General features: G+C 39.0%; 1 protein-coding gene across 2 annotated transcripts in view; it reads left to right on the forward strand.

Moving 5' to 3' along the window:
* SLC22A15 (solute carrier family 22 member 15) overlaps positions 1-26245 on the forward strand; it is a 41308-nt gene extending 15063 nt beyond the window's left edge. The window contains exons 3-12 of one of the 2 annotated variants that reach the window (XM_055808271.1): positions 2878-3010; positions 4021-4185; positions 5179-5308; positions 7090-7305; positions 8623-8763; positions 9534-9619; positions 11710-11830; positions 12786-12858; positions 13830-14018; positions 17014-26245. In XM_055808271.1, coding sequence (XP_055664246.1) covers positions 2878-3010; positions 4021-4185; positions 5179-5308; positions 7090-7305; positions 8623-8763; positions 9534-9619; positions 11710-11830; positions 12786-12858; positions 13830-14018; positions 17014-17100 — 1341 coding nt within the window. In that variant the 3' untranslated portion in view covers positions 17101-26245. Of the gene's footprint in view, positions 1-2877; positions 3011-4020; positions 4186-5178; positions 5309-7089; positions 7306-8622; positions 8764-9533; positions 9620-11709; positions 11831-12785; positions 12859-12969; positions 13807-13829; positions 14019-17013 lie in introns of those variants that run through there. The other variant, XM_055808272.1, reaches the window with a different exon arrangement.

Raw genomic sequence — 26245 nt, forward strand, 5'->3', positions numbered from 1 at the left:
GGAAGTTATGTATTGGATCCTGTAGCCTGGTTCCACAATTGAGCCGGAATCGTGCTGTCCATTGTACTAATGTGCTCAAAATCCTTTATGGACCCTGAGCTCGCTCTGGCCACCTCTTGAGATTCCCTTGCTAAGGTCAAATGCATATAGTGCATCCATCATGCAGCTAGCCAGCAGTGGAGGAACTGGAGGGAAAGTAGCTTCTGCAGTCTTTGTAACTGCAGATAGGGGGAAGACATGGGCACTAGGGAGTCAGGTGGACAAAGCAACTCCCCCATCCCATCCCAAACCAAGCTTTAGCTTTATTGGTGTGGTCTCTGTGTTTTCTAAGTGTCTTCTTTCATGGGTCTAGCCACAATCCCTACAGAAATTATTCCAGCCTCTGCACTGATGTGTGCAACACCTGCCCTTCCTGGGGCCTTCAGTATCTGTTAATGTCAAATTGTTCCGTGCGAGAGCCCTGTCTGAGTGCATCTGCTAAAAGACCTGAATTTAGAGCTGTACAGTTGAGTCAAGTGTAGTACCACCTGATAATTCATGGCTATTGTCCAGAGGTATTAATGCTATCTGAATTACTCCTCCAAAGCACTTTATTGGTTATGAGCATATTAATGTAAGCTGCCAGTTTTGGAATAGTACCAAACAGTTGTGTACAACAGGCATTTCCTCTTATTCTGGTAATAAAGAGGATATGAGTACTTATGCCACTATTTAAATTAAAATCGTAATGAACAGTGGGGTTTTGTAAGTGTTATTGAAAGCTCAGTAAGGTTTTCAGACTTTCTCTGGACTTTTTTGCTTTTCAGTTTATCCAAGAGTCTTTCATTCTCTTAAACTTGACAAGTCAGACATTTGTGGACCTTAGCAGTGTTTTAGGACATAAATTTTATGAAGATTCTTATGCATTTTACTTGCATAAATAAATTGAGGTAAAGAACAAAGTTTACTTGAAAAATACAAAACTAAAAAACCCACAAAACTTAACAAAAACCAACAAACCTCAAACAAAAACAAACAAAAAAAAAACCCCAGGCAACTTGTAGATTCTGCTTTGTAGTTCTTTTAACATATTTCTCAGTAAAGACCCATGTGTATAAAATCTTGTTAGCTCTCCTGTTTCCCACTGTTAAAGTATAATTTTTTTCAAAATTTCTTAGCTGAATGTGTGGTATATTTGGAAGTTGAATTGCATGCTAAATAGAAAGATTTTAGTGTGACTTGGGGGGGGGGTATGTCATCACTGTCTACTTTCTTTATTGATGTGTAAAGAAGCTTTTTCTATGCTTGAGGAGGATGTTTTTAATGCTTATCTTGTAGCATCACTTACTACTACCATGACCATTGCAAATTTGCACTGAAAAATACTCTGATGTAAATACATGTAACATACATGTACATACATGTACCATGCTTTATACAAGGGAAAAGCCTTGAGTCCTTTAAAGGGCTTCTTAGCTGTTGAGATTAATTTGCAGAACAAATTTTGCTTCGCAACCAAATTATCCCTTAATCCCTGAATGATTCAGAAAGCATCTAATGTCACTGAGTTTCAGTGTTGGCAGCTTTTTAAATTTTTATACCAAAAGTCAGGGTATGATTCTTGTAGCTCTTATAAAACAAACTGACCATGTTATTTCAAGATAAAATTAATCTCATGTGCTATTATAATACAAATGGATTTTTCTGGGAATTGTCTTTAAAATCTGGAGAAGCTTCAAAAACTGATTTGTGGTCATGTGGTTAGTTTTAGAATTGAATTTTGTCAGTCTTGATGTTTTATGGGCACATTACCTACCATATCCGTAAACACCTCGCCGTTAAAGTGACAATTCAAAATGAAGCATATACTGAGAATAAGTAAGTTGTTTTCTTGGAGCTTCTGAATGATTTTGTTTTGTTAGCTCCCCTAATCTTGGTGAGGTTTAATTGCATGGCTCTGTTCTCGTGGTGAGGTAGTTTATAACTGAGCTTTGAAATAATATAAGCTTTGCTAGAAAGGATATCTAATGGGATTTTGGTAGAGGAAGAGAAGATTATGAGGAGAAGATTAGAGTGTTATTGCTGGGATAATGACATAATCACCAGCTTACCAGCACAGGAAGAAAAGTTGGGTGTCACTAATAGGAAACATTATCTCAAGATGCAAGAGGAGTAGAAAAAGAACAGATGTGGAGTTTTTAGAATACAAAAGGAAATAACTTTTGAGCAGTGAGGGCATGGCTTATTTTCATTCTGCTTTTTTTTTGGTGGGGAAAAAATCTCCTGTCAGGTTCAAATTGAGACATTAAGTCTGTTAGAATGAAAACATATAAAGGTCACTTTTGTATTTGGAATTAAAAGAACTGGAAATGACAGGAAGTACACTGTAAAAAAGATGAGTATTTGCAATACCAGAAAACCTGTCTAACCAAAGTGTTTCTCAGTGACAAGACAGTTCTTGGAGGAGCATATGCAGGATTCTCTTTGGACGTAAACCACAATTTTTATTTTTGCATAGTATGCCTACACACTGTGGGTGACATGTATCAAGAGATAGTACTGAGTCTTTTTAAGCTAACAGACTTATGTGAAAAAAAGCAATAAAAGAGAGAGTGGGAGAAGACTGCAAAACCTACAATACTCTATGAGGGATCTGTCCCTGGTTTCAGAATCAACGACTGCATGTGATTTGGGGGAACGATGCAATTGGTTACTACCACCTGGTGAGTCTGGGAGACAGCAGTCGTGTTTTGGTGACCTGATGCTTAGGAGATGTATGTAAAGTTTGATCACTCTTAAAATATGTGTCATGCCCCTCCAGCTATTGGCTCTTGGTGAACTGCTGAACTTCTTGTATTCTGGTTAATTCACCTTTATTTGTTTTTCCCCTCCATCCAGTGGTTTTTAATTGGCAACACATCATACAAAGTCAGTGCTGCCAGTTCTTTCTACTTCAGTGGTGTGTTTATTGGAGCCATCTCCTTTGGGCAGCTCTCTGATCGCTTCGGGAGGAAGAAAGTCTATCTTACAGGTAACATCTAACGAAATGAATGAAGTAGTGGTGTTGTGCCTCTGAAGATCAATGGCAAGAGCTCAGTTTCTGCTGAGAGCTTGATACATAGCAGTGATGTGCTTTGAGTTTTATTTTTCTGTTTTGCCCTTCCAGTATTCTTCAGGAATATAAGTAGTGACAAATTAATATTTGACTTTTCAATCACCATCTGAATATCTGGGAGATGTTCTGGATTTAGGAATTGTACTGTAAGGGTTTTACACTCATTCATGTCATGCTCATGGGATCTCCACAGGTTGCAATTAATATTTCTAGTAATTTGTTAGCAGTGTTCTTACATATATAACCTGCTAGGAATTTGTTGCACTTTTTATCTCCTGTCTGCGTGATTTAATTTTTATATATTTGTGATCCTCATAGTGTTTTAAAGCTCGTAAGCTTTTTTACTGTCTCCGGATCAAACAACACTTGGAACTTCATTTTTTGTCTGTGTATTTATAAATTTGTATGTCAATGGATGAGCATGTAGAATTAAAAAACTTGATTATTTTTTGTTTTTAAAAGGAACAATCTCATTCAAAGCAGATAAAGGTGGGCCTGCTACACAGTGCAAACTCCCCATGTACTGTCCCCTGGTAACATTTCTCTAGCTTGTATAGGGCACTTTCCAAGAATGAGGGGAGGTATTTGGTCAGGTATGTAATCTGTGGCTCCTGTACAGGGATGAATATTAAGCCATCTTAACTGGAGCCAGACAGTAGTTCTAAGTATGTGAAAACATTGTCTGCTGTGAACTGAATTTGAAGGTTTAGTACTGCATATTACATATCAGAAACCACTCCTTTTGTGTGTCCCCTTTCATGGTACTGACTTCAGGTACTTAAACTTCTGCCCAAACCTGCATTGTAGTTGTTGACTATGATTACTTAGGATGGATCCTAGTGAACGTGAAGTAAAGATACTGATAAAATGCTTCTGCTTTTCTTTAGGTGCTCCTCTGAAATGAAACCTTTTGTCTCGTTTTCCAGGTTTTGCTCTTGACATCTTGTTTGCCATTGCAAATGGATTCTCACCCTCATATGAATTCTTCGCCGTCTCTCGCTTCTTGGTAGGGATGATGAATGGTGGGATGTCACTGGTGGCCTTTGTTCTGCTGAATGAGTGTGTGGGTACTGCATACTGGGCGTTAGCAGGTAAAGTTTGAGTGCTAGTGTTTTTATTGTCAGAATTTATAAATTTCAGTCTCGTGCATCACTTGAGACACCCCAAAGCTAGCACCATAGCAGTTGCAAATTTTACTCTGCTTCAAGATCTTTATGTAATATGAACCTTAGACAAGCACAGTAGATGACTTAGGGCCATTCAGATCTCTGCATCACTCAAGCTGACAAAGGTCTAGTTGAAACGTCCCCTGTGAATATTACACAGTTAAATATTCGTCCAAGGTTCATGATAGCTGAGCTCTATCCATCGGAATTTTGCACTCTGCTAAACAGAGCTTAGTATTTGTACACTAAATAGAAATCCTTTCATTTCTGGCAGTTCTCAAAAAAAATTAATAGATTTAAGCGTCTTATCTTCCCATTATATAAAAACCTTTTTTATATGTTAAAAAAACCAAAAATTGCCCCATGTAGTAATCAACTTTAGAATTTACAACAAAAGATACAGACACCTTAACTGTCTCGGTTGCCAGTGTTGAAGCTGTCCTTCAGGTATGATGTGTATAAATTGCACTGTTACAGCTCTGAGACCTGGCTTGCCCACCTGTGACAAGTGCCAAAGTGCTATGCTGAGACTGTTTTAAAACAGAGTATCTTAGAAATTGTGAGAGCTACAAATGAATACTATGTATTCCTAAAAATACCAGTTTTCCAATGCTTTGGGTTTTTTATATTTATTTTTATACATGGAAAGCTGAAACATACTTTTGGAATTACAAGACTTAACTGTTCATGGGGGCTTTTGTTGAGCAGGATGTAGAAAAGTGCATTTTGGTCTTGTGTTGATCTTTGCAATTAGATGTAATACTGCTGCCCTGCATGGGAAAACGGTAGAATATTCTTTGGTCAGATGTGTTGCTGGGTGAATATTTCTTAATGAAGTGTTCTGTCTGTTCCCATGTGTTGAGAGTTAGTAATGTTCCTTCAAGGTGTGATAATGTTTTGTTTTTAATTGTGTGTTAGGATCTATTGGTGGCTTGTTCTTTGCTGTGGGAATTGCCCAGTATGCTTTATTAGGGTACTTCATTCGTTCCTGGAGGACTCTGGCTGTTGTGGTTAACCTGGAAGGAACAATCGTCTTTCTTCTCTCTCTGTAAGTTATTTTTTCAAACCGAGTTTCATCAAGAAAGGTGTCAATAAATAAATTTTAAAAAAACATACACCACCACCACCACCACCCCCCCCCCCCCCAAAAAAAACCCCAACACACACACACAAAACACCCAAGAAAAAAACCTAGGGAACAAACCAAACAGCTAAGTCAAAGTGCCTTTTGAGGATGGAACGAAATGGTGTAACTAAGGTATTTCTCTCAACCCCATGTAGACACCTCACGTTCTGTGCTTTCTTTAAATAGCAGTGCTGCAGTATTGGAAAATATAAGTGTACATGGTATTGTATATGCATTAGTACTGTAGATAGGAACACAGCAGAGTGTTGTAGAAGCATATCCTTGTCTTTAACCGGTGTATGCAGATGATCTAAACTCTTGTCTGGTGTGCTAGAAGACACTATATATGCATGTGAAAAGGTACAGAAATGTTTTTTGCAGTTAAGTGATAACATGATGTTTCTCTTATACTTGTGCTTACACAGAAGGAACAGCTTCAGAATTACTTGCACATACAGTCTTAAAGGTGACATGCAAAATGGGCAGCTTCCTTTTATTTTTCAAGTGTGATTAGGAAAGAATAGGAAGAAGGCTTCTTTAGATCAATATAGTAGGGGTTTTGTGTTTGTAGGCTTTTGCACTGAAAGCTATATGATGCAGCATGCTCTTCTTATATACTTCCTGACAGCAGAATCCCAGTAACTGAAAGAAGATAAATTTGCTGTTTAGATTTAGGGCTTTTTTCCTTCCAACATCTATTTAACTTCAGTAACCAACTTTCTGAATAAAGGTCTTTGCTAAAGAGTCAACACACCCTTTCAAAGGAAGCATCAGAACTCAGGGAAAGGTCTTAGAGGCTGTTCATGGGTGAAAGGCAGAGATGACACTTCTGATATTTCAAAACTTAGTGATGTTTGGGGGTTTTGGGGAAAAAAATTGTAACTTTCATATTGGTATGTACAGTTTCTCAAAGTGCTTTATGCTTAGAACTTCAGAGCTGTGCTCAGAGGCCTGTCTTACTGTAAGAAAGGATATTTTCTTATTCCAAATTTCACGCTGCCTGCCTCCCTCCCACATTACTTAAAAATTACTCTGTGCAGAAAATGCTACCAGATTTTTTTTCTATCATGAGGAAGAAAACATGTTCCTTTCTAAGCTGTTTTCTTTTATAAAAGCACAGATTCACTTTCCTTTATGTTTTAAATAAAAATGTCATTTCTTATCAGAGGCAAAAATCTTAAAAAGCTTCTGGCAAAAGACTAAATCTTATATTAGTTCTGGGAATCTGAAAATAATAGAACATTTGTTTTGAAGGCTGTGTCGGAGTTACAAACCTATAATGTGAACAGTGCATGTGGGGAGCAAGAGTATGACTTTGCACAGCCTCTGCCTTCCTGTCTACAGGAGAGAACTTGAGAAAAATTTGGAAAATGCGAAATGGTGTTACAAAAACATCCTGTTACTTGTAGTCATGTGGTGTCTCCTTAATTCTGAATTCTCTGAAGACAGGATCCTAATGGTATACTGTGACTTGTAGTTTTGTGTATCTATGTAATATTCAATGTAATGCTTAGTATTTAAATTACATACAATGTTCCCTTTCAACATGTTTTGTCTCTGTTTCAATAAGTGAGTTTTATACCTGAAGGGTTGTTTGAAAAACTCTTTGTTATACCAAAATGTATTTCAGCCTTATTTATGTGGACAAGTCCAGCCTCATAGACAAGAAGTGCCCTAAAGCTGTCTGTGTTTGTGTGTTTCAGATTCATTCCAGAGTCCCCCCGCTGGCTCTATTCACAAGGCCGGCTGAATGAAGCAGAAGATGCCCTCTACCTCATTGCGAAGAGGAACCGCAAGCAAAAGTGCACTTTTTCATTAAAACTCCCAGCAGAGAGGAGCTCCAGAGAGGCTGGCAGCTTCTTGGATCTGTTCCGATATAAGATTCTCTTGGGACGCACCTTGATCATGATGTTTACCTGGTACTTGAAATACTTTGTAGGCTTTGTGCTGCTGTTGTCTTTTTAAGTCTTTGAGAGAAGATGTTGCTGAGAATTGGCCCATCCTGCAGATTGTGCTTGGTCTCAGCCTGTGGTGTTAGGGACACTGTACCTAAAAAGGTTCCTTGTATTATAGCATTTCCTTAGTGCATTTGTAACATGAAGCCATTTTTACAGTCTAGTTCTTAGGTGTTTTATCTATGCGCTTCTGTCATGCTTTCTCAATCTCAGAATAGTTCAGAACTACCCCTTCTTTTCTGACCCTCGAAGGCAGCTGAGGTCAGTCATGCGGTCCTCCTCTTTGGCCCAGTGCTTTGTCAGTACTTTAAGTCACATGAGTTATTCATTGTTTTGTGTGTAAGGAGCCCATTAACAGGTGGGTGGCCTACCTTGTCTGAGTGTGTTTATTTTCTTAAGAGAAAGTGCTGCCAGTGGTAGTAAGGAGCAGGAACCCATGATGCGACCTCTTGTCACTAGCAGAAATTTAACTCCAAAAGTGTCTTGTCTTGTTTTCCATAGCTCTGCTGCCCCTGAGGTTATTTGGTGCTACTTGGAAATAAACCTTGTGTATGACATGGTATGGGGGTCCTCTGGCATTACCATTCATTCAGTTGCTTTTATAATGCATGTATTTGGGGAAGAGGTATTGATTAAGAAAAAAAAAAAAAAAGGTATTTTGTCAGCAGACAACACAGAGCTGTTTTCCTGTTCTTTTCCAGATGCTTACTGCAAAATAGTTGATTATTCTTTTTTTGTTCCTTAAATGAGAATTGCTGATTTCCTGCAGAATGAATTGGTGGCCTGTTCCATTCTTCTCTGTAAGGATAACAGTCAGGGTTACAAAAGAAAAGTAAAAAAATCAGAATTGGAAAATTAATAAAACTGGACCAGGATTTAGAAATTAGAAGGTGGAAGTGTCATCTGAACTGTTTGAGAAAGGGTTTACACACAGTTGGAAAAATATGGATAAAAGTGAAATCTGATAAAAACAAAAAGGACCAAGATATCATTTGTCAAGTCAGATACTATAATCATGTTCTTATTTTAACTTTATTCTGGTTTATGCACATTCTTCTTAAGTGTAGTCTGAAGTTTAACTGAGTAGTAAGTCAGGAATTGGCTCTATGCAGAGACAAAATGGTTTCTTTACCTAGAAAACATCATATGCTTGTAGAGAAACATTTTAGACCTATCTTCGGAAACACTAAATGTAGTTTTTAGTGTATTGTGCCAGACCAGTGCTTTGATTTGGCAGGCAAAGCAGCAGCTCTGATTTTATTCTTTCTCTGTCTTTTGCAGGTTTGTGTGCAGCTTGGTTTACTATGGTCTTACCCTTAATGTGGGCGACTTAGGTGGAAGTATTTATGCCAATTTAGCCCTTTCAGGGTTGATAGAAATCCCAGCATACCCAATCTGTATTTATTTGATTAACCAGAAATGGTAAGTATGAAATTTATTAACCCATTCAGGGGGTTGTTATAATTTTTCTTAAAGATAATTTCTTGTATATTGCATCTCCTAGTTTATATCTGCTGTGTGGGGCTTCCTGCTTCAATTTGAAATTGCTATTGCTATATCTTTATTTCAAATAACAATTTAACTTGTTCTCAGTAGCTGCCTTGTTAATGAGACATCTAAATTTGGCTCAGAGATGAGGCTGGTCCCCAGGTCAGTTGAACCGAGCGGTGCTGACTCCGTGCTAACACAAGATGGCATTCTCCCCACCTCTCTCTCCTGATCCCCATTCTCACTGCTAGGTCAGAGCTGTTGCAACTAAACGCAACAGAAGCTGTGTGGTTTCATGGAATAGTTGCTGTGTGCGCTAGTATGTGAGCAGAGCTCTTGATTCAGATATTTAGCCGTTTCCTGAGCCATGATACTCTGGACAATGTCTTTCACTTTTTGTAGAATTCACCTCTCAATCTCTTCTCTACGTATCTCCTGAGGAGCTTTACAAATGTGCACACACAGTGGGAAGCAAATCAAAAATCCTAGAAACTGTCAGCCACTGCATAAAGACTTCTTAGTGCTCATTTTATTAAGAGTGCAGTAGAAGCTTGTTTAAAAACAGTGTGAGAGGAAGTATTTGTGGGAGATGGCATTCAGAATTTCCAACCGCAGATAAAGAGACAACGTGAATTTAGAGGACTCGTTGCTCTGCAAGCTACAGATCTAATGCAGAATAAAGCTTTGTTATCCTTGCACATCAGGTTTGGTCGGAAGCGAACATTGAGTACATTTCTGTTCCTGGGAGGATTGGCTTGTCTTATTGTCATGTTTCTTCCTAAAAAGAAAGGTAAATATTTCCTTTTGTCTCTGGAGTATGTGATAAGAATTGGTAAACACAGCATCCTATGGCCTAAGAATTTGTTGGTTGCCAGTAGATTAGGCTCATAGCCCATATGAGTCTCAATTTTTGAAGCCAGAGAAGCCACAACTCACTAAAAGGATAAGCAGCAACCTTTCTCAGACCTTAAGGAAAGGTGGAAAGGTAGAAAGGTTTAGTATTGAACTTTTGTCTTTGGATTCTGCCCTTTATATCTGATCACATCAATCACTCCTCTCTAGTGCTTCTGACTTACTCCAAGAAACATCATTCTTTGGGATTATCTTCATTAGCCAAATGATATGTCAGTGTAAGTAGTACCTGTGCAACTTATATGTGTCTCTCCAAGCGAAATACCAATGTCAAAAGATCCTAAGATTCGATTCTTGTGGCAAGTTTCCATCTTTTCCTCACTGCTGTGTAATGTTCAAGACTGGTGTGATTGTAGTGTTAGTAATGTGGCTGCATTATAGTTCAGAGGGCATTCTGAAAATCTTCTCAAGCAAGGGGTCTTTAAAAGAAGTGAAATAAAATGTCTTTTCTGTAAAGACACACTAATGCTCATTTCTTCATTTTTGGAAATTTTTCAAAATGATAGAAGCAGAATTGCACAGTGAGCAATTCTTCCTTTAAATATTAGGTACATGAATTCATCTCAGCTTGTAAGATTTGTGCATGTATAACACCTGTCATAAGGAGGGAAAATGTTTCAAATATTTGAAGCATGATTCAAAAAGATTAAACATTTATGATGAGAGAGTGTGTAAGTTGCTCTAGATGGCAATTAATCTAATAGGTAAAACTTTCTTTAAAGGGGTGCAACTCAGTTTTCCAGAAGTATTCCAAATCCTAGAGCCTGGATGCTCAGGTTTTCTGGTTAAGCTGGTACCAGTCACCAAGCAGTTTCTGCATATCAAAGTATAACATGTGAAAATGAGAGCTTTTCAGAGGATAGGACTGCAGGACCCCAGGAAATCAGCTGCATGCTGAACCACCAAAGTCAGCCAGGAGCAAAGTGGCTTAGGAAGCAGAATGGCTGACTGGCCAGGAGCCACCTGTCTCTGCCTGTGATTTGCCCAAAGCAGTAAAGGCTTATGCTGTGGGCTTCCTTGGTAGGCAATTAATGCATGTTCTGACGTGCCTGGTGAAGAAGCACTGGCTGTTCTGACAAAACTGAGCTGGATGGAAAACTTGGTATGATTCTTTACAGCATCTTCCTGTCTTTTGTGTTTCTTTCAGAGTAATAACATTAGAAGCGTGCTATCTTGCATACTAGGAATTGACACTGAATAGGGCTCTTTTTACTAAACAAACTTGCTCACTTTTTCAAAAGACATCAATTATTCTTTTCCTCAACTTAGCAATGGGACTACTTTAGTATTTTATTAGTGGTAGACTCATAAAATATTGAGGTTTAGTTTCAGCCTTTACTATGTTTATAGGGTTTTTTATCTTACATATCTAGAATTTGATGTTGTGGTAGAATGCAGGATTTTAGTGTTTTAAAGATGTCATTTATTGTAATGCTGAGGAAAAGGAAAGGAAAACTCAGTTTCTCTTTTTTTTCTAGCCTTGAGCAATAATTCCATTCTGTAGTCTCTGGAACTGTTCAGTCATTCAACTCAGTTTATTTCTGTTGGATTATATTGAATAGAATGGAAACAATTTTGGGCTAGTAGCAAGTCTGCCATGAATTTAAAATCCATTTTTTTCAGTTATTTTTTTCAAGTGTGTTATGTGGGGAATAATTTTCCTCTTTGTACAAATTTGATTGCACAGATAAAGGTAATAAATCTGTAGACAGAATATAAATTATGTTGTGTGATTTCTGCCCTTGCTGCCTAAAAGAAAGCTCCTTGGATTCTCTGCAGTTTTGAGAGTTCTCCTGAAGGTACAGATCACCCCTGACAAATACTGTCCTTTAAAGGAAAAATGCTTGGCTGTCATAGCAGGTTCTTCAGAGGATTCCTTTTCAGTCCATACTGTTGTGTGATTGAAATTATTATGGAGATGTATTTGAGTGCTCGAAAGCCTTACAAGAGTCACGTTTTCTCTGTCAGATACTGGAGTGTTTGCTGTGGTGAATAGTCGCTCTCTGTCTTTGCTGGGGAAACTGACAATCAGTGCTGCATTTAACATTGTCTACATCTACACATCAGAACTTTATCCCACAGTGATCAGGTAACGCAAATCTAAGGTCTTCATTTTTCTAGTTCTCTTACTTCTTCACCTTTTACTTCTCTGTTACTTCTTTCTATTAACTATACCTTTTCATATGAGATTTTTCAGTTATATATAATGATCAGCTGTAGCCTTATATGCTAAATTTCTTCCCTTATCCTCTTCTCACTACTTCCCTCAAATATGCAGTGTTCTCTTCAGACTAACTGTATTCTTTGTGTAACAGTAAATAGTTTGGCTGCTTGGTATGCTCACAGCCCTCTCCACTTATAAGGATTACAATAGTATTTCTGGTATCTCTTTATTGAGTGATATCTGTAACTTTTTCAATGCTTTATAAATGAGACAACTCTATTAAATGTTCATACTTGCTTAACCAGCAACACTGAAGATGACTGGTCAGTAAGCTTTGGAAAAAATAACTTGATGCTTCATGTGCCATAGGGAGGCAGCAGTAAGGTTTCACTCATTAGAGGCAGAAGTACCCTGTGCTTGTGCTGACAGGGTAGACAAAAGCCTCGATTACATGGGTGCAATTTTTAATAGATATTTTAACCAGGTATTATTGTTGATGATCAGCCACCTGTGAAATTATACCGTGGTGTTTTTCACAGGAGGGCAAATCTACTGATAAATAGGATTTGGATAAAGGAATTTAGCTAAAGCTTTAGGCAGAGACAAGATGCATTAACTGAAATTGTACTTTCATTGCCTCTCTATGTGCATATGTGTTAGAATTCTGAACGTGGAGGGGATTTTTTGCTTCTCTTTAAGCCCAAAGCATATGTTTTAATTCCTGTCTTGGGGTGCTTTCAGTTATGTTTGACTTTTCTTCAATAGTTAATGTGGTCAGGGTCATGATGGAGGGTTTTTTCCTTGCTCAGTGGCACTTTTCAAAAGTTGTAATTTCTCCTGTGCAGATGTCACTGATCAATGATTTTTGTTTTCTTCTTAGGAATGTTGGAATGGGTGCCTGCTCCATGTTTTCCCGTGTTGGTGGAATCATTGCTCCTTTCGTCCCTTCATTGGTTTGTCTGAACTTCTCACTGTTATGTATATTTTTGTTTTGTGTCTCTGATATATCATCAGAGGCTTACAGAAGTGGGAATATTTTATATAACATATGTATACAAACTAAGGTATACCTCAGACTGGGAACCAACTGGTTGAGTAGCAGCCTTGCTGGAAGAGACCTGAGTATGAAAATGGATGACAAGTAAAATGGGAGCTAGCAGCATCCTCTCATCACAAACAGGCAAAGTTCACACTGAGCTACATCAGACCCAGTCTGGGTATGTGGCCCACAGATTACATTCCCACCCAGTTCTAGAGGGATGTTAAAAAATCTGGGGAGGGCCCAGTGGAAGGTAACCAAGAGGTCATGGGCCTAGAGCACATGGCTCCAGATGAAAACTTGAGGGAATGTTGCTACTTTGATTCTCCCAGCAGTGTTCAGCAGGGGTCTATGACCACAAGTTTTGGCTTGGGGGTTAGATAGGAAATTTGGAAAATAGTCTTGAGAGGCTTAATGAGCCCTGGAACAGGCTACTTGGGGGGGAAATCTCCATCCTTGGGAGTTTTTTCAATACTTGGTTACACAAAGCTCTGATTGACCTGGTCTAGTGTTGGCTGTAGTCATGCTCAGAGTCAGTGGGTGACCTCAATCCAACTAGCACATTTGCAATTCTGTGATATCTGTTCCCTGCTACAAAGTGATGTTGCATTTGTTAAAAAGTCCATGTTATGGACAAGAATTGAGTATACATTCAGCAGGCATTTCTTTTAAAGTCCATCTAAAAACCTGTGTGGATCTAATAGTATTGATCAGGTACAACTGACAATATTAGTTAAAAAAAAACCTAGTAGGACTGGTAACTTTTATGCTAAATAAGAACACAAATACTTCCCAGATGGAATGGTTGTAAGGGTGAAGTGCTTTAACATGCAGTATGAACTAGAGGGAACCAATCTCAACCTAACTTTCTGTTCTATTTTCCAGAAATCTGTACAGTGGTCTCTGCCTTACATTGTGTTTGGAGCGACTGGTCTTTTGTCTGGGCTCTTAAGTTTGTTGTTGCCAGAGACCTTAAACAGTCCTTTGCTAGAAACTATTTCAGACCTGCAAGTGTGTTCGTACTGGAGGCTGGGTGACGAAGCCATGTCATTACAAGCCCTAGATGGCTCACAGGTATGTTCATTTTTTTTTCCTAGTACTTTTCTGTTGTGTTTATTTCAACTGTCAGCTTGAATATGCCACTCTAGATAGATTTGGATAGTGATTCTTGGCCTGTGGAGGACAGGCCCCAAGGAGGTACAGAAGATAGTTAGTGACCTTACCCATTGCATCTGAAATGTCTGGAAATGCAGGCTGAAACATAGCTGGGTTAGTTCATCCCTTTAAGGCCAAAGCTTACAATTTCTTCCTTTGGCATAAAGGACTTGGTGGTGTCTAGTCTAATCTAAGACGGATTGCTGCAGCATGCTCTGTGCAAAGCTGACCATTGAAGTCTGAGAAGCCTTAGATGTTAAAGAACACAGAAGCCTGTTCGTGAGGGGCTGTTCTGAAAGGTAGCACACTGTACTTCTGCTCTGGCTGTTCTGCAGTGTTGATGGTTAGATCTATCCTAGAGAGACTTTAAATGGGCTCAAGCTAGGCTGACCTCTGAGATCTGTCCCGCTGTTGATTCTGGGAAACGAGGTTCATTGAAAATGTTGGAACTACAAAATTCCTAGGCATAAGCATAAATAAATGTTTTCTATTGAGATTTCCTTGGAACGTTGTTTTTTCATGCTTCCTTTTGTCCACCTCCTCTTGAGCTGTGTACATCTTGCAGTCACGCAGAGGTTTTTTCACATGGCTGCTTCTCTGTGAATTGAGTGGGGTTAGAGAGAAGTAGCTAGAGAGCTGGAAGTGGGTGTTTTGAATTTGGGTAAGGTTTTAATGTTTAAATCCTAGTCCCAAAATTTTAAGTGTCAATGGACTAACAAAAGTTGAGTAAGTGATGAGTTGCCCTTCAAGTAGAAAGTTAGTTGTCCCATTACGCAGAGATAAGATGGGATCTTTATACCATCTTTTACTTTCATTTGATTAATTTTTGGTCAAGCAGTCTGAGATTCACAACTTCGTGTTATTCATAAACTTATTTTCACACAAATCAGGAGGCAGAGTAACATTTGTTTCTAGGATGAGAACAGTTGTTTCCTTTCAAAGGCTTCAACATGTTGCCTTGTTTACCAATTTTAGCTGTAGTGATTTTTGACAGGACAGCACAGTTCGCTGACAAAAACACCCTTGAAGAAAGCTTGAAAGAGGCAGTTCTGTAATAATTAATTTTATGCTGTAGCTACTTTACATGCACGTTTTATAAACATTTTTACCCATACTGGGTAATATGTTATGGCACCACATTCTTGAAGACAACACAAATCCATCATATACACTTATATCAAGTTTACACCAGCTGTTATTTTGGTAATTATGTCATTATTACATCTTAACTGTGCAGATGGCTTACTAACAAAAAGCAGTTCTAGCAAATAGTGCAGGTGTTACAGCTTAGAAGAGAGAAAGTCGCATTTTTATTTTCCTTTCTAACAAAGTAAGGTCAGTATTGCCCTTTGAGGTGACAAGTGTTTGTCAGTATTTGCACAACTTGATTCACTTATGTCAAGCAGCCTTCTCAGGTTTAAATCTTCCCTGCTTGCACTTCTGTATGCTTCTTAAAAATCGCAACCTGAACAGGATCCACAAAAGAAAATAAAGGAATGGATGGATTAAAATTATTGAATCCAAATGAAAAAAAAAGTCATTGGTTCAGGCCTGAAGTAATCCTGTAACTGCAGTGAAGTTGTATCTGGAATGTCTGTGACACATTAGGGGTTTATTTTAAAGCCCACAAAGCACTGATAAAATGGAAAGCTGTTAAACATTAACCTTATTTGACAAGGCCATGGAGAGGTCTTATGAAGCTGCTATAAGAAAGATGTAGAATTTAGTTGCATACCCTGAATTCCGCCTGTGGAATCCATTGTCCTTTTGTACCACTTTCAAGATAACATGTTCTGGTTGCCCAGAATGTATGTTAACAGGGACAAAACCTCCAAGAATGTGACATTCAAGTTGGGCAGCATCCAGTGATAGCCTGACTTTCCTCAAATAATTTTAGAAATCCAGAAAAAAGCATAACATAATTCCCTTTATATCTTCTGACATGTCTTAGTGCTCAAACTGTTTGAAATTCCTTTGCAGTTAACGCACATTGCTGTAGCAAAACTCTGAAGACAGATCTAAAGCTACAGATTTTGCTTGCGTGGTACTGTCAGTCAGGAACATGATTTCCATTTCTCTATTTTTCACCCTTCTTCACATATGACTAGGCAGGCAGAAGTCTTAGGGTGGATACAAGCATACTGGAAAAAAGTCCTAAATACTCAAACTAGATGGAGTTTATACTAGCAAGAGAATCTTTTTAACTGGAATGATTTGTATCAGTTCTAATGGAAAAATGCTACACTGGCCAAATAAAAATCAATTAGCTGTAATAGTTGAATGTAATTTGGGTATGTGATATAAATTCTGTTTTTTAAAAGGACACTGGCTGAGGTAGGTATACTTATGATGAGGAGTTTAGTTTCCGAACATAGAAAATGGTAATTTCCACCCCCCCACCCCCCCCTTTCCATAACACCTTTATTTGGTATTTCAGGGGATCTTTTTAATTGAACTTGCATAGGAAAATGCCCATGCTACACATGGAGAAGTAATAATTCAGGGTGGAGAAGCTTTTTAACTTATCAAGTAATCTGTGTGTTCTGGAAACAGAGGTTCAGTAGCTCACCACAGAGTAGGGGCCTCAGACTTACTTTAGGAGAGCTGAGTAGATTATCACTTCAGAACCATTCTAGCCAGGCTGTCTCCTGCATGTATTCTCTAGTGTACTGATGGAGCAGAGAAAGTCCATCCACTAGAAGCCCATGTCTTTTAAAGAGATTTTGAGGAACTGAGGACACAAATTTTAATTCACCTAGCGTCTTTTACAGGGCTTTAATACAGTGATTTGACCTGTCTCATCTTACTTTTCCTCTACCAGCATTCCAACAGAGGTGTAATGGCTTATGCTTACATATTTTGAGGTTGACTTAGTGTTTTCTGTGCTAACTGATGGCTTCATTTTTGTTTCTAGTCTGGAGACAAAGACAGTTCTTCGGGGAGTGGAAGTGAAGATGAGGAGTTTTATGATGCTGATGAAGAGACTCATATGATCAAGTAATGAAAAGAAGAAACACTGGCCTATTTTATGCCTTTTCTTACTTGTCCAGTCAGACCAGCTGTAAGTCGAATGCTGGGGATCTCACCTGTCAGGGAATGTAATTGGGCGAGTGCCTGTGTCTTTTCCTGACCAGGAGAGGGTTTTGAGTACTGTTCAGTCTAATTACACCGCTGATGCTCTCCATATGAGACAGCTGTTCAAATTCTTGTGGTTCAGAATAACAGTGCACAGACCGAAGCTGAAGCCAAGTGAGACAGCAAGGGTGGGATTAAGTATTTGCCTAGGAAATTACCTAGGCTTAGACAGATTTGGACTGTTCATCAATGCACATGGTTGTATTTTATTTTCAAGGTGGTTGATTTTTGATTCCGTATAAATCGATAAGCTTGAAAACATCCACTGTTGTTTTCTGTAGGGTGAAAGCGGTCACAGAATGTGCTGTATGAAACCCTGGTGGGAACAGAGTTCTGAAATTGTATGTTAAAATGGCTTCTGCATATTGAACTGGGGGAGAGGCAACTACGAACATAAGGTTCTTGTCTGTGCGTACAGACACCTGTGTGGAGAGTTACAGGGTGCAGCTGATTAGTCATGTGCCGTGCATTAACGTAGTGATAATTGAATGCTGGGAGGAAGGACTATGGAAAAGAGCAAATATAAAACCTGCAGATGTAAAGGACATTACTGATATTTTTTTTTTTTCCTTCTTTTCATCCACCAAGCATCTTCTTGGGCTGTCTTATACATATATTTGCCACATGTTCCTCACATCTCAGCACTGCTGTTTATAGCTTTAAGTCTTTTACCTTGTCCTCACTTTGCCATAAGTATAGAAGCTCAGCAACTTCTCTGTGCAGTGAAATAATTCTGTGAAGGATATAATTTCGTGGGTGGGGCATAGGTGAGGTATTTATCACATACTGTGTTTGTGAGGTGTGTGTTAGAATATATAGCTCATTTTTGTGGACCTGTCTATCTTTATTTCTGGAAGAAACTTAACTCTGAAGTGGTAAGAGGAACTGTGTGTTGCTGTTACACTTCGGGGGTTATTGCCAGGAAGCTGCTAGTATTTATTTATAAATCTTGTGTGTAGATAAAGTTCTCGGTTTTTTTTCTTTTTAAAAAAAAGGCTAACCTCTTTGAGGCAGCATTTGGTTACTTGATGTTGTTTCTTAACCGGTGTGTGCTCAAGCACTTGGTTACTTGACCTTCTTGAAGGCAACTTTCTTCTGCTGTTTACACTGAACTTCGTGTAAGTGCTTCATCAGAGGGATAGGGAATCTTGAAATATGAAACATGAACATATGAAATGTTACAGCTACAAAGATGAGGCCTTACAAGGATTCAGTTTTCTTGATTACATTGTCATCTTCATCCTCTGATCTGTGGCTTTCTATTTATTAAGATTGATTTCTATAAAATATTTATTAGTCTTTATACTTGGAGTTCCTAGCAAAGTGCCACACAATGGCAGCAAGTGTATTGTCAGGCTCACTAGCCATTTTTAGGGATGTTGGACTAAAAAAAAAAAGCTGGATTAAAAAAAAATGGAAAAGCTGACTGCTGAATATTTTCTGGTTAAACTGAGAAGCTTCTTTACTCTGAAAGAAGGTGAAAGTAAATGCATCTGAATTCTGTACCTAGCTGCGTGAACTTTGTTTGCTGGGAACTGTAATGCTGAGCAAAGTGCAGCTACCCTGGTTGGTGCAGAGAGCAGCCCAGAGACAGCAGATGCCCACGTGCAGTAATCCCACTTGGCCTGAACTTCATCCAGGCATTGACTGTGAGCAAAGTTGGGAACTTCAGTCCCTATGGACAATGTATCAATATTGTTGTAATTTTTGCCTGTTACGAGCTTCACTAGAAGAATTCCAGCCTGCAGTCTGCACTTTGTTTTTTCCAGATTGTTGAATAGTTGTAGATGTGGCAAAGCACTTTTAAACACAGCTGCATAGTCTTTCTGCCTTATTTGGTCCTTTTGTATGCAAGAAAATTACTCCAAATAAGACACTTGGAAATACTTTAAAAAAAAATATTCTTTTCCTAGTTTTGCATTCACATTTTGAATTATGGACAGCTGGAAAAATTACTTTTTGTTGCTGATGGCTTTTAAATAAAACCTGCTTGCTTAGAAGCAAACAGTGATAAGCCTGGTGGTATTAACAAACTGCTAAGACCCAACAGGTTTTTTAGGTGTGTGCTGCCTCTGTCCCTCTTTGGATGGTAGATGGAGTAAGTCATCTGGGAGGCAGACAGGAGCTGTTGGGTTTCCTCCCTCCATAGTTTCACAGTTGTTGCTGCTGGCACCCCTCGTTATGCCACACCTCAACATAATTTTCATTAGAAAGGTAGGATGCTGTAATGGTTCAGGTGGAGGAGATCACTCTTTGCAGGACCTGAGCTGGATTTTGTGACAGTCACCAACTTTTAATTAAACTTACCTCTCCACTCATGCACTCTTGTATCATAAGTATACGTGTGTAAAATTGCAAAACCAAGAGTGAAAATAACATGAGCAGGTTTTTTTCCATAAAAGTTGCTGCTCTTTTTTTAACCTTAAATATGTTCTGTGTTTGCACCTTTGGAGTTTTACAGGGCAGCATCCTTTTTTTGTCAACCATAGGAACTCTCTATTGTTACTTTCCCTGCCCAGTTAATTCAGAAGTTTTATAGGAGAGAATCCATTCAGGAGGAGCTCAGCAATGTAATATCAGGCTTCTTAAAATTACTTGGTCTAGTAATTCCTAGATTAGGAAGTCCTAATCCATTAGGTGCATTAAGCTTCTTTTCATAGAGGTTTGTTTTATACAAACTCGCTTTCTAGTACAGAAATGTGCAGGTTCACTTTTTTCTTACTCATGGAGTGTAATGCTTTATAGTATTGAGATACTTGTGCTACATATAATGTTCACTGGGGAGAGATGCTGTACAGTGTTATGTAGCCTACGTGGTCAGCGTTTTCTGTATCTAGATAGAGCGTTATTGCTAAGCAAAAGTTCTTCAGCTGAGCAGTACCTGCTCTTATGTGTGTCACAGCCATGTTACTTGAAAGCCCGAATCAGAAGGTCAGAGAGAACTTGTGATGTTGAAGTTATGTGTAAGCAGTGTATGTAGACCCAATTAATAAATCTCAGTGTTTCAGCAGTACGTTTGCCCTGAGGAGCTACTGCAGAGCAGAGGCTGAGGCAGCACTAGATACACCACAGCGTAAAACATATGTTGTGATGCTGAGCCCGAGACTTGGATCCTTGCTATAGTTGAGTGAAGGATGACAACCTTATCCCACATTTTTTGCTAGACTAGCTTTGTATACTAAGCAGCCTGCACTGTTAACTGCTTTTTGTGTTGTGCAGGCACTACAATACCTAACCCACAGGATGGGAATTCCTTCCCTGGACTCCTTTTGGTTTTGGAGCTGTCATTTTTTTTTTTCCAGCCAGCTCACTTAGTGGGATTATGCTAGAGATTAAAGAGGCTTTCCCATGGTGCTGATTAATCAGATTTTAGTACTGTCTCAGCAGAATCCCAAACATACCTCACCTGTCTGGGGACCTCACAAGTGATCCTTGAATACAGCTAAAAGTGAGGGAGAGTGACAGGTCATGTGAGTCAGCATGGAGGAGAATTAGCTGGAGGGAGTTGAAAGAGTAGAGGATTCAGCAAAAAAACTTTAGGGCAAGGGTAAGTGAAAACACAAGATAGTAACCATTGGGTGGAAGTGCCCTTCTTGCTGCTTGTGTTGGCTTGCAGCTTCTCCTTTCAGAGCTAGCATTGGTTCCAAAATGTCCTACTGGGGTCGGCAGTTTCATAATTTCCTTTTAACATAGACTTTGTTCAGCGCTACTATAGTGATGAAACATTTGGATCAATATAAAATGTGGCACACTTCAGTTTTCTTTTGGACTCAGCTTTTCTATGAAATGGCATGTCTACTTAAATCATTAACGTTTATAAAACCCTCTTTGGGAGAATGCTGTCCAACTGGTCATCACTTATTTGCCAGCTTCCCTTTAGAAAGATAGGAAGATCACAATTATTTGGTTCACTTTTTTCACACAACTTCTTGTGAAGTGATACCTCAGCCTTTTAAAACAGTTTTAGTACCTGGCTGGTTTTGATAGGCTGAAGAGAATAGAAAAAGAAAGTGATTAAACAAATTAACTTGTCAAAACTACTTCCTCTGAAAACAAAGTTAGTACTCTCCATTTAAGGATTAGAAAAGTGCTGCTCAGACTCCCTGTTGCACCAGAAACTTAGAAGGTTAAAGGAGGGCCACAGGTGACCTGATGTTCAGGTCAGGTTGCTGAGTGAAGAACATGTCCACATCTCTCCAGAGACACCAAATTAACGTGGAGCAGACTGTAGCTAGTTGCCACCTTTGTTACAGCCAAGGCTTTAAGGATTGCTGCCACATGCTCACCTGGTTACAGTGTGAAATCCATGCCAGGGTTTCCAGACTGTATGGATGTACTGAGGTTAGCAGAATATCCCTTGCAGAACTGTGGGGAATGCAGTTGAGCAGTACATTTTCCAGTCTGTTTAACCTAAACATATAAAAGCGGTTTGCAAGAGAATGTTTTTGTTGTACTGAGAAAAAAGGGAAAGTGAGGAACCAACCTACTTTTCCGAGAGTGTGTTAATGGAAACGTTTGAGCTAACACTTTTCTTCCCAAGTCTTCTGTGTAATCACCAAATGCAAGTTTGGTTAGTATTCCTTTGTTCTAGCTGAAGGATGGTGTGCTATGCAAACCTTTTCCTACCCTCTTAGAGCTTCTTTCATCATGCTCTTTGACACGGCTGAATCCAGGCATCTGTGCATGTAAGTTGTGAGCCATACAGTAAATCTGTCAAAAAAGCCCGAGAGCAGTGCTGTCACTTGATGGCGGAAGATAGTCTGGCCTGACACACTTAATGCCAGTGTCAGAAATGTCTATATTCAGCTGTTTACCAAACAGGAGGCTTAGGATGTAGCTGTGTTTTGAGTCTTACTGCTTGTATCTTACTACAAGATGTATTAAGTGCAAGAAAGATACCTACACACACAAAAAAACCAACCTCTGTGACAGATCTAAATGTAGAACTGGAGGGTGAACAAATTTATACAAAATTTTTTTCCGTGCTATGTATTTTTATTGTCTTGTCCAGTCTGTTGTAGCCTTCAGATTTTCCAGGTGCTAGGTCTAACAGCTGGGTAAAACGTTCACCCTGACAGTTTGAATTTACTGAACATGCTCATCTTATTTTTGGTACTACTTGCTGTTTCTGTCATTCTGAGAAGGGCTCCTGTATTGCCTAATGGGGAGCAGATTTTTCTGTTCTGATTTGAAGTGCCTGTTTTATAAAAGTCATCTTTAATTTCCTCAGCCAACTTGATAGGGGACTGTGTGTAAAGTAACATCATAGAATTGTATTACATAAGTGCCAAAGACAGTTTTTCTGGAAAGCAATGGTCCAAAACTAGTTCTAGCTGCATTCATTTGGAATTCTTCCACGCAACCTGCTACAACTGATGTTTACAAGCATCTCTGGAGCTTTAGGGGACAGAAAGAGTTACCTTTGCGTGTCTTTCATTGCTCAGTTCACTTAAGTAGCTTTTCTTTCTGAGAAACCAAATAAATTAAATGAAGGATTTAAATAAAGCGTAGGTTTTGTAGAATGTGCAGAGTTTATACCATGTAGCCATTATCGAGAAATCTGCAGAGCCTGTTTGCTTCAGAGTTGCAAATGTCAAAGCTTATTCTGAGACTGATAAAACCTGGGTTTAAAACTGCACATTGGAATTTGTTAGTTCATTCACCAGCCTTACAAATTAGCATTGCTAATAACAGCTCGCCTGGAGCTTCAGAGTATCTAGCACTTTTCTATAAAAATGCACAGTCTGAGGCATTGCTAAATAATAACATCTAAAGTTTAAATCCCTATTACAACTAAAATTCACTGCAAGTCAGCCCTGTTGTGGCTGCTTCTTTGCCAGTAAATAGGCAGGTTTGGGCAGCAAGAGCTGGCTGTCCCCAGAAGAATGGTTTAAAAAAATATATATCTTTCTCCAGTGTGTGGGCAGAGCGAAGTAGGACCATGGGGTGTCAGGGTCCTGTTGTACACGGCAAGCTTATAGGGTGGAATATATTTAAATAAGTAGTTGTCCACTCTCATTTACAAAAGCAAAAGGGTAGTAGATGAAACAGGTCTTTTACAGCTTCCCGTCAACATATCTGAGGTGACCGTATTATACCTACTTTTATCAGGAGGCAGGAAAAAGTATGGTGGTAAGAATACCTTTGCCAATATTGAAAGTTATATTTACTTAAAGATGACCCATGAGAGGTATCTGGCACATCTGTGTTCAAACAACATGTTTTTAAATGATGAAAATTTGATTGGGAGACAGGCATTTCTGGTGTTTGTAGGAAAAAAATAATCAGTGTTGATGAAAATTGTTACAGAGCAGACAACTGCTGGGTGATTTCTGATGAAAGAATGTATTGTGGTTGCTGTGATTTCAAGTATGCCTCTAAAAGACTAGTTTTGAGTATTTAATCCTTGTCACTCTCCAAAGTCTAATCCAAATTTTATTTTCTTCTTGTTAAAATTTAATTGGTACTTCTATTGCACTACCTTTCCTTCCTGAATCTAATGAGTCTGATTTTTAAGCTACCTCTTTATGTTGAGCTTTTTTGTCAATTTTGTATTTAATTAATTTTTCAGAAGGTAGAAAATATTTCCTTTGTTTATTTATGTAGGAGTCAATGACTTAAGGACCACAAGTCCTCCTTCTGTTTAAAGTTTTTTCTTAAAGGCCTTTTAAATTTAGTTAAAAGACTTAAGCTTTTGAAGGAGCAGAATAATTACACACTTAGAACATGGATTCTCCTGTGTGTACTGTTTGTTTTTTAGAAGGGCCTGAAAGCCCTTGGTTTTATACTAATCTCAGTTGAGGACCTGACTTTTGAGGCAATAAAGTTTTGAGTTGGGGAGTTTTAATCAATTTAATTTATTGGCAGTTAAGGAGCTTTTAAGTGCTGGTTTTGGAACTGGAAGAAAACCTAAAGAAAACACTGCTGCTTTCTTCCAGACAATGCTTTTCGCTCTCTCGCCCCCATGCCACCCCCCACCCCAAGGTGGTCTCCAGTTCCTTGGCTGTGTGCTATGCTCGGGCCCTTCAGCAAGGCAGCGGGTAGGACAGGGGACTGGGATCAGTCTGTTGCGCTTGCTGCTGTTCTGCTGCTCCTTGTTTCTTACTCTGCTTTCGTGGGGTTTCTTCACCAGCCGCCAATCCCTTTAGAGTTGTAGCTTCTTCTGAGTCTACTCTCAGCCTCTGCTCAGGCTATGATTTTTCCTTTGGCATTTCTCCTGCTCAGCTGTCTCTCCTTCCCGCTCCTCTTGTGCTGGCATGGTCCCATCCTTTTTTCCTCCCACTGCTATAGCACTGTAATCTCTTTCTTGGCATTTATTGCCCTTTCTTAAACATGCCCTTGCAGAAGTGACAGAAACTCCTCTGGCAGTGTTGGAGTACAGTGGGTCAGTGCCCTCTGTGCCCAAGAGGCGCAGGAGGATCCATCTGAAGATCACTTTTTTTACTGTGAGGGTCACTGAGCACTAACACAGGTTGCCTGGGGAAGTTAATGGAGTTTCCACGCGTGGAAGTATTCAGAAGGTTTGTGGACATAGTCCTAGGCAGCCTGCTCTAGTAGGTGGCCCTGCTTGAACAGAGTGGTTGGACTAGATGACCTCCAGAGGTCCCTTCAAACATCAGCCGTTCTGTGATTCCTGTGCCGCCTGTTGTTGAGCTGGCTGGGACCCGCACGGGGCAGTCACTGGCCTCTTCCCACACAAGACACCCCACAGCCCCTCTCTACCAAAACCCTGACAGTTATGCTCGATACATGACGGTGTAGGGGTTTCTTGCAAGTAAAGGCCTTATAGTTTGGGCTGACAGTTTTTGTGAGTTGTAATTGGTACTGTGTTCCCTTTCTGTGTTAGTGTTGTTGTAGGTCAAATAAATGAAACTCCTAAGGACATAATCAGACATGTGTAGCCAAGTTCTGTGTCTGTTTACATTTGCATCCCTGCTGATTTCAGAAGACAGAACTTAGATCTCCACTTGACCAGAGGAGCAGCCAAAGGGGTAAACTACTTTTTCTGCTCAACCCTTCATCATGAAAACAAACCTTTGTATAGTCTCTATATCCTTTAGACTTTGTATTGTTTCCTCATGCCAGATTAATTTGAACCAACCGTCAAAAAGTCCTTGGCAGTTGAGAGTTACTTGAGTAGGAGGAAAGTAGAAATTGGGGGGGGAATAGATTCACTGCTTCAAACAAAAATCAAGTTCTATATGGTTGGTGTGTGTTATTTTTAAATATTTTATTTGGATTACTTGAATACTGAGTGTTATGAGCCTTCCCATGTTAAACTGAGGACTGATACGTTTCAGAAGAACTTTAACTGTATTAGTGTGTTGCTGTTAACTCAGAGTTATACCGCCGAATGTTTTTAGAATACTTGACCTGAGAAGTCACAACTAAAGACAGCATAAGCTTTTCCACAACAGACCTTTTCTGGTGGTATATCCATATGTTCTGTGAACAGCTGTTGGATTCATCTTTTTAAGATGTTCTTTGCCATGAGTGAAGGACCATAACAACTGTTGAAATATTCAGAACAATTGCACTTACCTGTTCTGTTTTCTTAATGTGTTTCCTATGCATACTGCCTTACCTGTATGTACTGTACTTCACTGAAGGTACAAAAAGTAAATATCAGGTTCTTAATTTATAAAATGTAAATGAGTTCTAAAAATAATTCTGTAATAGTACATATTTTCCAGTGATATCTGTCTTCTAAGAGAAGGGTGGTGGTGGTAATCCAGGTGAATTTAGTCAAGAGTTAATATTGGTGGTCTTCACAGTCTCACTTAATTTCTGAATGATTTTGATCATTTGAAATACATTTTTTTCTTTTAAGATTTTTTTTTAGAGGCTAACCTATGTTAGTAAGCCAACTTTAAGGTGATTTGTAACAGCTCTGATACTGCCTCTGACTCATACAGTTCATATAATGTCTTTGTAACTTATTTTGTGCCTTTTCTTCCCCTGACACACAATCTCTCAATAAAAACAAGCTCTTTTGCAACACTGCAAACCTA

Source organism: Falco peregrinus, chromosome 6 (genome assembly GCF_023634155.1).
Source record: "Falco peregrinus isolate bFalPer1 chromosome 6, bFalPer1.pri, whole genome shotgun sequence".
Classification (NCBI taxonomy): domain Eukaryota; kingdom Metazoa; phylum Chordata; class Aves; order Falconiformes; family Falconidae; genus Falco; species Falco peregrinus.